At 43.7% G+C, this 14,391-nt stretch overlaps 1 protein-coding gene across 3 annotated transcripts in view; it reads right to left on the bottom strand.

The window, feature by feature from the left end:
• LOC138665321 (centromere protein Q-like) overlaps positions 1-14,391 on the bottom strand; it is a 149,046-nt gene that overhangs the window by 28,569 nt on the left and 106,086 nt on the right. For all 3 annotated transcript variants that reach the window (XM_069752689.1, XM_069752690.1, XM_069752692.1), the window contains one exon: positions 3,635-3,706. In XM_069752689.1, the coding sequence (XP_069608790.1) occupies positions 3,635-3,706 (72 nt within the window). The remainder of the gene's footprint in view (positions 1-3,634; positions 3,707-14,391) is intronic.

Raw genomic sequence — 14,391 nt, 5'->3', positions numbered from 1 at the left:
GCTTCAAGAGTTAGGGTACCGTCTCACAGTGGCACTTTGGTCGCTACGACGGCACGATCCGTGACGTTCCAGCGATATACTTACGATCTCGCTGTGTCTGACACGCTCCTGCGATCAGGGACCCCGCTGAGAATTGTATGTCGTAGCAGATCGTTTGAAACTTTCTTTCGTCGTCAAGTGTCCCGCTGTGGCGGCATGATCGCATCGTGTAACAAAGGTGTGCACGATATTGTATACGATGTAATGGGTGGAGGAGCTTGATACGTAGGAGTGCACGACTTCAACATTGCAAATACGTCATGAAATTATCGCTCCAGCGCCGTGCATTGCGAAGTGTGACCGCAGTCTACAACGCTGGAGCGATAATAGAGCGACGCTGGAACGTCACGGTTCATGCCGTCGTAGCGACCAAAGTGCCACTGTGAGACGGTACCTTTAGTCACCGGGAATGGTCTTCCAGCAATCTTGAAGGAGTTCCCAGAGATGCTTGGCACTTGTTGGCCCTTTTGCCTTCACTCTGCGGTCCAGCTCACCCCAAATCATCTCGATTGGGTTCAGGGTCTGGTGACTGTGGAGGCCAGGTCATCTGGCGTAGCATCCCATCACTCTCCTTCTTGGTCAAATAGCCCTTACACAGCCTGGAGGTGTGTTTGGGGTCATTGTCCTGTTGAAAAATAAATGATGGTCCGACTAAACCCAAACCGGATAGAATAGCATGCCACTGTAAGATGCTGTGGTAGCCATGCTGGTTCAGTATGCCTTTAATTTTGAATAAATCCCCAACAGCGTCACTAGCAAAGCACCTCCACACCATCACACCTCCTCATCCATGCTTCACGGTGCTAACCAGGCATGTAGAGTCCATCCGATCACCTTTGCTGGGTCACACAGACACGGTGGTTGGAACCAAAGATCTCAAATTTGGACTCAACAGACCAAAGCATAGATTTCCACTGGTCTAATGTCCATTACTTGTGTTCTTTGGCCCAAACAAGTCTCTTCTGCTTGTTGCCTGTCCTTAGCAGTGGTTTCCTAGCAGCTATTTTACCATGAGGGCCTGCTGCACAAAGTCTCCCCTTAAAGGGAACCTCCTGTCACCTGAATTTGGCGGGACTGGTTTTGGGTCATATGGGCGGAGTTTTTGGGTGTTTGATTCACCCTTTCCTTACCCGCTGGCTGCATGCTGGCTGCAATATTGGATTGAAGTTCATTCTCTGTCCTCCATAGTACACGCCTGCGCAAGGAAAGATTGCCTTGTGCAGGCATGTACTACGGAGGACAGAGAATGAACTTCAATCCAATATTGCAGCCAGCATGCAGCCAGCGGGTAAGGAAAGCGTGAATCAAACACCCGAAAACTCCGCCCCTATGACCCAAAACCAGTCCCGCCAAATTCAGGTGACAGAGTCCCTTTAACAGTTGTAGAGATGTGTCTGATGCTAGAACCCTGTGTGGCATTGACCTGGTCTCTAATCTGAGCTGCTGTTAACCTGAAATTTTTGAGGCTGGTGATTCAGATAAACTTATCTTTAGAAGCAGATCCTCATGTGAGCCAGTTTATTTGTAGCTCTTGATGGTTTTTGCCACTGCACTTGGGAACACTTTCAAAGTTTTCCCAATTTTCGGACTGACTGACCTTCATTTCTTAAAGTAATGATGGCCACTCGTTTTTCTTTACTTAGCTGCTTTTTTCTCGCCATAATACAAATTCTAACAGTCTATTCAGTAGGACTATCAGCTGTGTATCCACCTTCTCATTTAAAGATTTTTCTGTATTTTCATGACTAGGACTATGAAAATTGTAGATTCACACTGAAGGCATCAAAACTATGAATTAACACACATGGAATTATATACTTAACAAAAAAGTGTGAAACAACTGAAATTATGTCTTATATTCTAAGTTCTTTAAAGTAACCACCTTTTGCTTTAATGACTGCTTTGCACACTCTTGGCATTCTATTGATGAGCTTCAAAAGGTAGTCACCGGGAATGGTTTTCACTTCACAGGTGTGCCCTGTCAGGTTTAATAAGTGGGATTTCTTGCCTTATAAATGGTGTTGGGACCATCAGTTGTGCTGTGCAGAAGTCTGGTGGATACACAGCTGATAGTCATACTGAATAGACTGTTAGAATTTGTATTATGGCAAGAAAAAAGCAGCTAAGTAAAGAAAAACGAGTGGCCATCATTACTGTAAGGTCAGTCAGTCCAAAAAATTGGGAAAACTTTGAAAGTGTCCCCAAGTGCAGTGGCAAAAACCATCAAATGCCACAAAGAAACTGGCTCTCATGAGGACCGCCCCAGGAAAGGAAGACCAAGAGTCACCTCTGCTTCTGAGGATAAGTTTATCTGAGTCACCAGCCTCAGAAATCGCAGGTTATCAGTAGCTCAGATTAGAGACCAGGTCAATGCCACACAGAGTTCTAGCAGCAGACACATCTCCACAACAACTGTAAGGCCGGAGTCACACATGCAAGAAGCACGTCCGTGTCTCGCATGTGAAAAGCAAGCTCTGGCGCTGGCACTTCGGAGCGGAGCGTGCGGCTCCATGTGTTGCTATGTGGCCGCACGCTCCGCTCCAAAGTACCGGCGCCAGAGCTTGCTTTTCACATGCGAGACACGGACGTGTTTCTCGCATGTGTGACTCCGGCCTTAAGAGGAGACTTTGTGTAGCAGGCCTTCATGGTAAAATAGCTGCTAGGAAAACACTGCTAAGGACAGGCAACAAGCAGAAGAGAATTGTTTGGGCCAAAGAACACAAGGAATGGACATTAGACCAGTGGAAATCTGTGCTTTGGTCTGATGAGTCCAAATTTGAGATCTTTGGTTCCAACCACCATGTCTTTGTGTTACGCAGAAAAGGTGAATGGATGGACTCTACATGCCCGATTCCCACCGTGAAGCATGGAGGAGGAGGTGTGATGGTGTGGGGGTGCTTTGCTGGTGACACTGTTGGGGATTTATTCAAAATTGAAGGCATACTGAACCAGCATGGCTACCACAGCATCTTGCAGTGGCATGCTATTGCATCCGGTTTGGGTTTAGTTGGACCGTCATTTATTTTTCAACAGGACAATGACCCCAAACACGCCAGATGGCCTGGCCTCCACAGTCGCCAGACCTGAACCCAATCGAGATGGTTTGGGGTGAGCTGGACCGCAGAGTGAAGGTAAAAGTGCCAAAAAGTGCTAAGCATCTCTGGGAACTCCTTCAAGATTGTTGGAAGACCATTCCCAGGTGACTACCTCTTGAAGTTCATCAATAGAATGCCAAGAGTGTGCAAAGCAGTCATCAAAGCAAAAAGGTGGCTACTTTGAAGAACCTAGAATATAAGACAATTTCAGTTGTTTCACACTTTTTTGTTAAGTATATAATTCCACATGTGTTAATTCATAGTTTTGATGCCTTCAGTGTGAATGTACAATTTTCACAGTCATGAAAATACAGAAAAATCTTTAAATTAGAAGGTGTGTCCAAACGTTTGGTCTGTACTGTATGTATATATACATACACCTCAATGATCATAGTGAGGTTAGCAGAATCAGGCACCAATGATTAACAGCATCCTTTAAAACACAGGTTAGACGGATGGCAGCATGACTGACTTGTACCAAGGAGCACAATGGAAATTACCTTTGCTTAAGATTAGAGAGAGGATGTTGTCGATATTTAATGGCTGAAAATCTTTTCCTGCTCAATACGGACCTAGGACACAATAAGTAAAATTTGCAATTAAAACGGCCTTTGTAAAAGGCAATTAGTTTTGTAAAAACATGTCAATAGGCCATCCAGAATATACAGTTAGGTCCATATATATTTGGACAGAGACAACATTTTTCTAATTTTGGTTATAGACATTACCACAATGAATTTTAAACAAAACAATTCAGATGCAGTTGAAGTTCAGACTTTCAGCTTTCATTTGAGGGTATCCACATTAAAATTGGATGAAGGGTTTAGGAGTTTCAGCTCCTTAACATGTGCCACCCTGTTTTTAAAGGGACCAAAAGTAATTGGACAGATTAAATAATTTTAAATAAAATGTTCATTTTTAGTACTTGGTTGAAAACCCTTTGTTGGCAATGACTGCCTAAAGTCTTGAACTCATGGACATCACCAGATGCTGTGTTTCCTCTTTTTTGATGCTCTGCCAGGCCTTCACTGCGGTGGTTTTCAGTTTCTGTTTGTTTGTGGGTCTCTCTGTCTGAAGTTTAGTCTTTAACAAGTGAAATGCATGCTCAATTGGGTTGAGATCAGGTGACTGACTTGGCCATTCAAGAATATTCCACTTCTTTGCTTCAATAAACTCCTGGGTTGTTTTGGCTTTATGTTTTGGGTCATTGTCAATCTGTAGTATGAAACAACGACCAATCAGTTTGGCTGCATTTGGCTGGATCTGAGCACACAGTATGGCTCTGAATACCTCAGAATTCATTTGGTTGCTTCTGTCCTGCGTCACATCATCAATAAACACTAGTGACCCAGTGCCACTGGCAGCCATGCATGCCCAAGCCATCACGCTGCCTCAGCCATGTTTTACAGATGATGTGGTATGCTTTGGATCATGAGCTGTACCACGCCTTCGCCATACTTTTCGCTTTCCATCATTCTGGTAGAGGTTGATCATGGTTTCATCTGTCCAAAGAATGTTCTTCCAGAACTGCGCTGGCTTTTTTAGATTTTTTTTTAGCAAAGTCCAGTCTAGCCTTTTTATTCTTGATGCTTATGAGTGGCTTGCACTGTGCAGTGAACCCTCTGTATTTACTTTCATGCAGTCTTCTCTTTACGGTAGATTTGGATATTGATACGCCTACCTCCTGGAGAGTGTTATTCACTTGGTTGGCTGTTGTGAAGGGGTTTCTCTTCACCATGGAGATTATTCTGCGCTCATCCATCACTGTTGTCTTCCGTGGGCGCCCAGGTCTTTTTGCATTGATGAGTTCACCAGTGCTTGCTTTCTTTCTCAGGATGTACCAAATGGTAGATTTTGCTACTCCTAATATTGTAGCAATTTCTCGGATGTTTTTTTTTCTGTTTCCGCAGCTTACGGATGGCTTGTTTCACCTGCATGGAGAGCGCCTTTGACCACATGTTTACTTCACACCAAATCCTTCCAAATGCAAGCACCACACCTCAAATCAACTCCAGGCTTTTTATCTGCTTAATTGAGAATGACATAACGAAGGGATTGCCCACACCTCTCCATGAAATAGCCTTGGAGTCAATTGTCCAATTACTTTTGGTCCCTTTAGAAACAGGGTGGCACATGTTAAGGAGCTGAAACTCCTAAACCCTTCATCCAATTTTAATGTGGATACCCTCAAATGAAAGCTGAAAGTCTGAACTTCAACTGCATCTGAATTGTTTTGTTTAAAATTCATTGTGGTAATGTCTATAATCAAAATTAGAAAAATGTTGTCTCTGTCCAAATATATATGGACCTAACTGTATAAGAATCATCAAGAACCTTCCATGAAGCCAAAGAATTCTTTAGTGGAATTTAAAATTGTAGGAACTACTAGTTGAACACATTATGTCACACAGTTGATGCAGTGTCATTTCCTTCATATAACACATATCAACATTCTCTATCAACTTACAATGCGGTCTGGTTCTGTCATAGTGGTTATGATTTTAAAGAGAATCCGTCAGAAGGATTTTACTAAGTAATCTGACAGCAGAATGATTCCAGTGTTGTATCACTTAGGTGCAGCACTTGTGATAGAATTATAGTTTTCTCTGCTGCAGATATAGGAGAGCTAAGAATACGAAGCCTTGTGTATCCCTGGCCACACCACTAACTGGCAGATTTTTGTGTACACTGTATATTGACAGAATGGTGCTAATCAGTGCTGAGGGAGTGGTTGGACTAGTAGGCAGCTTGTCCTGTGGTGAATCTCCTGCAATAAAACCACTGATTTTATTTAAACAGCCCAGTAAGTGACATCACTGGAGTCATTCTCAGCTCCTACATCATGGTTCGGTCTGATTACATAGCAGAAACTTGCTGACAGATTCCCTTTATTGGGAAAACTAGAGTTAAATGGTTTATCAGACCAAGACACCTTTTTCTATTGCTCCATGGGCCAATTCTAATTTGGCCACAATCTGTGTTTAATATTTCAGCAATGCGGGCTACAGGACCACCACCTCCTCTTCCTCCTGTAGGATAAGAAGATAATCTTGCATCCAAAGCAAAAACTTGGATGGTACTGTCCCTTTGTAACATTTTCATTGTGAAATCTGGTGACAGGTGCACTTTAAGGGTAAGTTCACACCAGGTTTTTTTTCTGCAACAAAACCTGATCTTGCGACAGGAAAGAAGATGGAGAAGAAAGGCATGTTTTTCTTGCGTTTTTTGCTGCGATTATAGCATGCTAGATTTGTCTCTTGTGCATGCTGATAAAGTTTAGTATTGAAAAAAAAAGTCCTATTCTATAGAATCAGGTTTTGGCATGAAAAACGCAGCAAAACCTGATACATGCTTTTTTCACCACCCATTCATTTCAATGGGTGAAAAATGCTGAAAAAACGCTGAAAGAAGTGACAGGCTCTATTGTTCCAGAAACGCAGCAAAGCAAAAAATCCTGATGACAAAAAAACAAAACAAGCTGTGTTCATGAGATTTCTGAAATCTCAGACATTGGTGGTACTGTAAAACGCACCTGAAAATTTACATTAAAAAAAACGCATCAAAAAACGCCCAGTGTGAACTTAGCCTAAGGCAGTCCTACCAAACTTTACCACAACTAACAGACCCAACACCACATTTCTCAAATACGACAAGAATGTTCTAAAATGGTAAGGTGGAAAGTCGTCTTGGTAGGAGTCATGCAGTTCAGAAAACTTTTTTCAGTAGAAAGTACAGCTAAAAATTCTCTTAGGCCTCTTACACACGCCCTGGTGATTCTTGTACAGGAAAATGAGATCTGTGGTCCATGTGCCATCCGTATGTATGTATGTGACATCCATGTATCCATTTGCTATCCATGTGTTACATACCATCGCCTGGGAAGAAGAGGTATAGTTTGCACTGTTCCCAGGCGCCGGCTGCTATAAAGAGCTCTCATAATTTTGATTTGGTCTCCCTGAGATCAGTGCAGCCAGGCAACAATGATGGGAGTTGTATTAGTTGTAATCAGCACCCGCTGTGTACATTCTGTGTAAAAATAAAAATTACGGTAAATTAAAAAAAAAAAATAAAAACGGCATGGGCTCTAGTGCAATTTTTAAAACCAGCAGAGGGAAAGCCCATGGCTCGTGGCTGATTTTAATTATCTGGGAAAAGGGACAATATCCCAAAAAGTTCACAGGCTATTAACCCCTTTCTGACAGTAGATGTACTATCCAGTACATGTGCCCTGGGCCTGTCTGACCATGGACGGGATAGTACGTCATAGCCGATCGGCCGCGCAAACGAGTGGTGTGCGGCCGATCGAGGTCGGGTGTCAGCTGATTCTCACAGCTAACACCCAGCACTAAGTGCCATGAGCGGTCCCGGACCACTCCCGTTACTTTAAAGGGAACCTGTCACCCCGTTTTTTCAATATGAGCTAAAAATAGCGTTCAATAGGGCCTGAGCTGTGCTTTACAATAGTGCCTTTATTATCCCCGATTCGCCACCTTTGCTGCTAAAATACCTTAGTAACCTCGCCGTTTTTGGCTGTCAATCACCCCGGTCCGGTCCGATGGGCGTTGCCAAATCGCTGTTTCTCCCCCCGCTCCTCGGCGTGTCAGAAATAACTCGATCTGTGAATAGCACGGATCGCGCTCATCTTTTGCAGTTGTGCAGTACATTAGGCACTAGCGCATGCGCAGTATGCATTGCCCAACTGTTGGCAAAGTATACAATACATCATTGCGCATGCGCGATTTTCCACTGTAACCTTTGTGCCCCGGAAGTCATCATATGCAAATTGTGTTGTCCTGGACGCCGGTAAACTTTTCCCATCCAGAACTGCTAGCGTACGTTTTGTAACAAAATCGCTTATCTATCTATTTCTTTACAGCTATCTATCTCGTTCTATGGTATTCCTTCTAACTTTCTCATTCCTTCTTTCTATCTATATCTATCTCATCTATCTAAGAGCCGATAACATACACCCTACAACATACACCCTGCGAAATACGACTTGCAACCTACCACATGTGACATGCAACATACTACATGCGACATGCAATATACCACATGCAAAACACAACATGGTATATGAAACATGCAACATGCGACAGCATGCAACATGCAACAACATGCGACATGCAACATCCAATATGCGTCAAAATGCAACAAGCTACATGCGACGACATGCACCATGCGACATGCAACAACATGTGACATGCAACAGCATGCGACATGTCACATGCGACGACATGTGACATGCAACAAGCTACATGCAACATGCGACAGCATGCGAAAATATGCTACAAGCAACATGCGGCGACATGCGTGTCACATGCGTCAAAATGCAACAACATGCTCCTTGACACAACATGCAACAACATGCTCCATGACACAACATGCAGCAACATGCGACATGCAACAACATGCAACACGCGACCACACGCAAGCTACATGCGACGACATGCAACAAGCTGCATGCGACAACATGCACCATGCGACATGTGACATGCGTCAACATGCGACAGCATGCGACGACTTGCTACAGCATGCGACATGCACCATACACACATATAGACATACAGTACATACTCACCATCACTTGTCACTTTGATCCCCAAAGCCAGTGTCATCTGTAAAACATATTTAAATAACAAACAACCAATATACTCCCTGGTCCGCAGAAATCCAATGTAAACGAGTGTCCCTCGATCTCCCGTGGAGAGCAGCAGCATCAGCTGATGTGACCACTCTCCAGGGGCTCCAGGAATACAATGATGGATGCTATGCTTCCACACTGTATTCCCCACAATGTATTTTTACGCCCCTGTGAGAAAATAGTCCCTAGTCTCATTTCTGGCACTGCTGTTCAGGCAGCTTTGCCAGAAAGTGAGACTGAACTAAGGTTAACCTCTTCAGTGATGCACTGCAGGAGCCATTTTCTCCAGTCAGTGTGTCACTGAAGGTCCTATAGAGCAGTGACATCACCCGATATCCATGGCCCCTCTCTAGGCTATGAATATCAGCCCGCAGCTGTCTGCATAGCCTTTCTGGCTATAAAATATAGGGGGACCCCACATCATTTTTTTGGGGGGGTTCCCCTATTTTAAATAGCCAGTAAAGGCTATGCAGACAGCTGCGAGCTGATATTCATAGCAGGCTACAAATATTGGCCCCCGGCTTTCCCCCTCTGGCGCAGTTTTTCCGTTTTTTAAAAATTCAACGCTCATTAAGGCCTCTTTCACACTTGCGTCGGTACGGGTCCGTCGCTATGAGTCGGCCGACGTACCGACACACGTGAAATTTGGGGCGGAGTTTCGGCCACGCATGCGCAGTAGAAAATGGTGGACGCAATGAAAAAAAAACACCTTCACTTGAATGTTTTTTCATGCCGACGGTCCGCCAAAACACGATGGATCCGTTGCACGACGGACGCGACGTGTGGCCATCCGTCACTAATACAAGTCTATGGGTAAAAAACGCATCCTGCAGGCACGTTTGCAGGATCCATTTTTTTCCCAAAACGACGGATTGCTAAAAACGCAAGTGTGAAGGTAGCCTTAGAAACATCGCCATTTCTATTATTTATCTATCTATCGATATATTTATAGATAGATATATCTATAGATATAGATGTATCTATCCATATATCTGGCTGCTTTCACACATCAGGTTTTTGCCGTCAGGCACAATCCAGCGAGTTTTGAAAAAAAAAAAAAAAGATCCTTTTTTTCCCCACCGGATCCGTTTTTTTCCCACCGGATCAGTTTTTTCTTCTTCGTCGGATCCGGTTTTTCCCCCGCTGGATCCGTTTTTTTCAAAACGCGACGGATTGTGCCTTACGGCAAAAACCTGATGTGTGAAAGCAGCCAGATATATGGATAGATACATCTATGTATCTATAGATACATAGATCTATAAATATATCTATGGATAGATATATAATAGAAAGGCCGATGTTTCCAAGGCTACTTTCACACTTGCGTTTTTAGCAATCCGTTGTATTCTGTCGTTTTGGGAAAAAAACGGATCCTCCAAATGTGCTCGCAGGATGCGTTTTTTACCCATAGACTTGTATTCGCGACGGATGGCCACATGTCGCGTCCATCGTGCAACGGACCGTCGGCATGAAAAAACATTCAAGTGAAGGTTTTTTGTCCGTCGCACCCGCTATTTTCTACCAGGCATGCATGGCCGAAACTCCGCCCCCTCCTCCCTGGACTTCAGAATGGGCAGCACGTCGTGCACAAATTTCACAACGTGTGTCGGTATGTCGGCCCGATGCAAGTGTGAAAGAGGCCTTAATGAGTGTTGAAGAAAAAACTGCACGGCTCCCACGCAATTTTCTGCACCACAGGGGGAAAGCCAGGGGCCAATATTTGTAGCCTGCTATGAATATCAGCCCGCAGCTGTTTGCGTAGCCTTTACTGGCTATTAAAATAGGGGGACCCCCAAAAAATGACGTGGGGTCCCCCTATATTTTATAGCCAGAAAGGCTACGCAGACAGCTGTGGGCTGATATTCACAGCTTAGAGAGGGGCCATGGATATTGCCCCCCCCCCCCCAGCTACAAATACCAGTCCGCAGCCGCCCCAAAAATGCGCCAATTCCGTCACTTAGCCCTCCTTTTCCCACTGCCGTGTAGCGGTGGGATATGGGGTAATAAGGGGTTAATGTCACCCTGCTATTGTAAGGGGACATTAAGCCGGGTTAATAACGGAGGGGCGTTAATAAATATCCATTATTAATCCAATACTATTAAAGGGTTAATAAAGCACACACATTAGGAAAAAAGTATTTTAATATTCTTCATTTTATTCTTCAGCGCCAGCAAAAAACGTAAAATAAACCGTATACTACCTGTCTGCCGTAGTTCAATTAATAACGAGTGTCCCACGACGATCTCCCCTATAGAACAGTGACATCGGGTGATGTCACTGCTCTATAGGACCTTCAGTGACACACTGACGGGAGAAAATGGCTCCTGCAGTGAATCACTGAAGAGGTTAACCTTAGTTCAGTCTCACTTTCTGGCAAAGCTGCCTGAACAGCAGTGCCAGAAGTGAGACTAGCGACTATTTTCTCACAGGGGCGTAGGATTACGTTGTGGGGAATACAGTGTGGAAGCATACCTTCCATCATTGTATTCCTGGAGCCCCTGGAGAGCGGTCACATCAGCTGTACTCCACGGGGGATCGTCGAGGGACACTTGTTTACATTGGATTTCTGCAGACAGGGAGTATATTGGTTGTTTTTTAATATTTTTTACAGATGACACTGGGTTCGGGGATCAAAGTGACAAGTGATGGTGAGAATGTACTCTATGTTATATGCACTGTATGTCTATAGGTATGTATTGTATGTATGTGTTGTATGGTGTATGTTGCACGTAGTATGTTGCACGTAGTATGTTGCATGTCGTCGCATGCTGTCGCATGTAGCATGTTGTTGCAAGTCACATGTTACATGTTACATGTCGTCGCATGTTGCGCATTGCATGTCGCATGTTGATTCATGTAGCATGTTGTTGAATGTCGCATGTCGTCGCATGTTGCATATGGTCACATGTTGCATGTGGTCGCATGTTGTCACATGGTGCATGTCGTAGCATGTTGCCGCATGATGTTGCATGTTGTTGCATGTAGCTTGTTGCTGCATGTCACATGTCATCGAATGTTGCATGATGTCGCATGTATCATATCACGTGTTTTGCATGTCGCATTTGGTATGTTGCATGTGGTATATTACATGTTGCATGTCACATGTGGTAGGTTGCAAGTCGTATATCGCAGGGTGTATGTCACAGTGTGTATGTCGCAGGGTGTATGTCGCAGGGTGTATGTCGCAGGGTGTATATTGTATGTAATCTGCTCTTAGATAGATTAATAGATAGAAAGAAGGAATGAGAAAGTTAGACGGAATACCATAGACAGAATGAGATAGATGTAAAGAAATAGAAAGATAGATAGATTAGATAGGCGATTTTGTCACAAAACTTACGCTAGCAGTCCTGGATGGGAAAAGTTTACTGGCGTCCAGGACAACAATTTGCATATCCAGACTTCCGCGGCACACAGTTACAGTGAAGAGCCGCGCAAGCGCAATGAGGTGCTCTATGCTATGCCCACAGTTGGGCAAAGCATAATGCGCAGGAGTGAGATTAGACTTTAATGCGCAGGCGTGAAATACAACGCCAATGACGGGAAGAAGTTTCTTAGTGAAAAGCCTGAGGTGGGGAGAAACAGCGATTTGTCAACGCCCATCGGACCAGACCAGGGTGATTGACAGCCGAAAACGGTGAGTTTACTAAGGTATTTTGGCAGCAAAGGTGGCGAATCAAGGGATAATAAAGGCACTATTGTAAAGCACAGCTCAGACCCTATTGAACGCTATTTTTAGCTCATATTAGCAACATAGTAACATAGTTAGTAAGGCCGAAAAAAGACATTTGTCCATCCAGTTCAGCCTATATTCCATCATAATAAATACCCAGATCTACGTCCTTCTACAGAACCTAATAATTGTATGATACAATATTGTTCTGCTCCAGGAAGACATCCAGGCCTCTCTTGAACCCCTCGACTGAGTTCGCCATCACCACCTCCTCAGGCAAGCAATTCCAGATTCTCACTGCCCTAACAGTAAAGAATCCTCTTCTATGTTGGTGGAAAAACCTTCTCTCCTCCAGACGCAAAGAATGCCCCCTTGTGCCCGTCACCGTCCTTGGTATAAACAGATCCTCAGCGAGATATTTGTATTGTCCCCTTATATACTTATACATGGTTATTAGATCGCCCCTCTGTCGTCTTTTTTCTAGACTAAATAATCCTAATTTTGCTAATCTATCTGGGTATTGTAGTTCTCCCATCCCCTTTATTAATTTTGTTGCCCTCCTTTGTACTCTCTCTAGTTCCATTATATCCTTCCTGAGCACCGGTGCCCAAAACTGGACACAGTACTCCATGTGCGGTCTAACTAGGGATTTGTACAGAGGCAGTATAATGCTCTCATCATGTGTATCCAGACCTCTTTTAATGCACCCCATGATCCTGTTTGCCTTGGCAGCTGCTGCCTGGCACTGGCTGCTCCAGGTAAGTTTATCATTAACTAGGATCCCCAAGTCCTTCTCCCTGTCAGATTTACCCAGTGGTTTCCCGTTCAGTGTGTAATGGTGATATTGATTCCCTCTTCCCATGTGTATAACCTTACATTTATCATTGTTAAACCTCATCTGCCACCTTTCAGCCCAAGTTTCCAACTTATCCAGATCCATCTGTAGCAGAATACTATCTTCTCTTGTATTAACTGCTTTACATAGTTTTGTATCATCTGCAAATATCGATATTTTACTGTGTAAACCTTCTACCAGATCATTAATGAATATGTTGAAGAGAACAGGTCCCAATACTGACCCCTGCGGTACCCCACTGGTCACAGCGACCCAGTTAGAGACTATACCATTTATAACCACCCTCTGCTTTCTATCACTAAGCCAGTTACTAACCCATTTACACACATTTTCCCCCAGACCAAGCATTCTCATTTTGTGTACCAACCTCTTGTGCGGCACGGTATCAAACGCTTTGGAAAAATCGAGATATACCACGTCCAATGACTCACCGTGGTCCAGTCTATAGCTTACCTCTTCATAAAAACTGATTAGATTGGTTTGACAGGAGCGATTTCTCATAAACCCATGCTGATATGGAGTTAAACAGTTATTCTCATTGAGATAATCCAGAATAACATCCCTCAGAAACCCTTCAAATATTTTACCAACAATAGAGGTTAGACTTACTGGCCTATAATTTCCAGGTTCACTTTTAGAGCCCTTTTTGAATATTGGCACCACATTTGCTATGCGCCAGTCCTGCGGAACAGACCCTGTCGCTATAGAGTCACTAAAAATAAGAAATAATGGTTTATCTATTACATTACTTAGTTCTCTTAGTACTCGTGGGTGTATGCCATCCGGACCCGGAGATTTATCTATTTTAATCTTATTTAGCCGGTTTCGCACCTCTTCTTGGGTTAGATTGGTGACCCTTAATATAGGGTTTTCATTGTTTCTTGGGATTTCACCTAGCATTTCATTTTCCACCGTGAATACCGTGGAGAAGAAGGTGTTTAATATGTTAGCTTTTTCCTCGTCATCTACAACCATTCTTTCCTCACTATTTTTTAAGGGGCCTACATTTTCAGTTTTTATTCTTTTACTATTGATATAGTTGAAGAACAGTTTGGGATTAGTTTTACTCTCCTTGAAAAAACG

Source organism: Ranitomeya imitator, chromosome 2, assembly GCF_032444005.1.
Source record: "Ranitomeya imitator isolate aRanImi1 chromosome 2, aRanImi1.pri, whole genome shotgun sequence".
NCBI classification, from domain to species: Eukaryota; Metazoa; Chordata; class Amphibia; order Anura; family Dendrobatidae; genus Ranitomeya; species Ranitomeya imitator.
The sequence above is the reverse complement of the archived record's forward strand: the minus strand, read 5'-3'. Positions and strand labels throughout refer to the sequence as shown.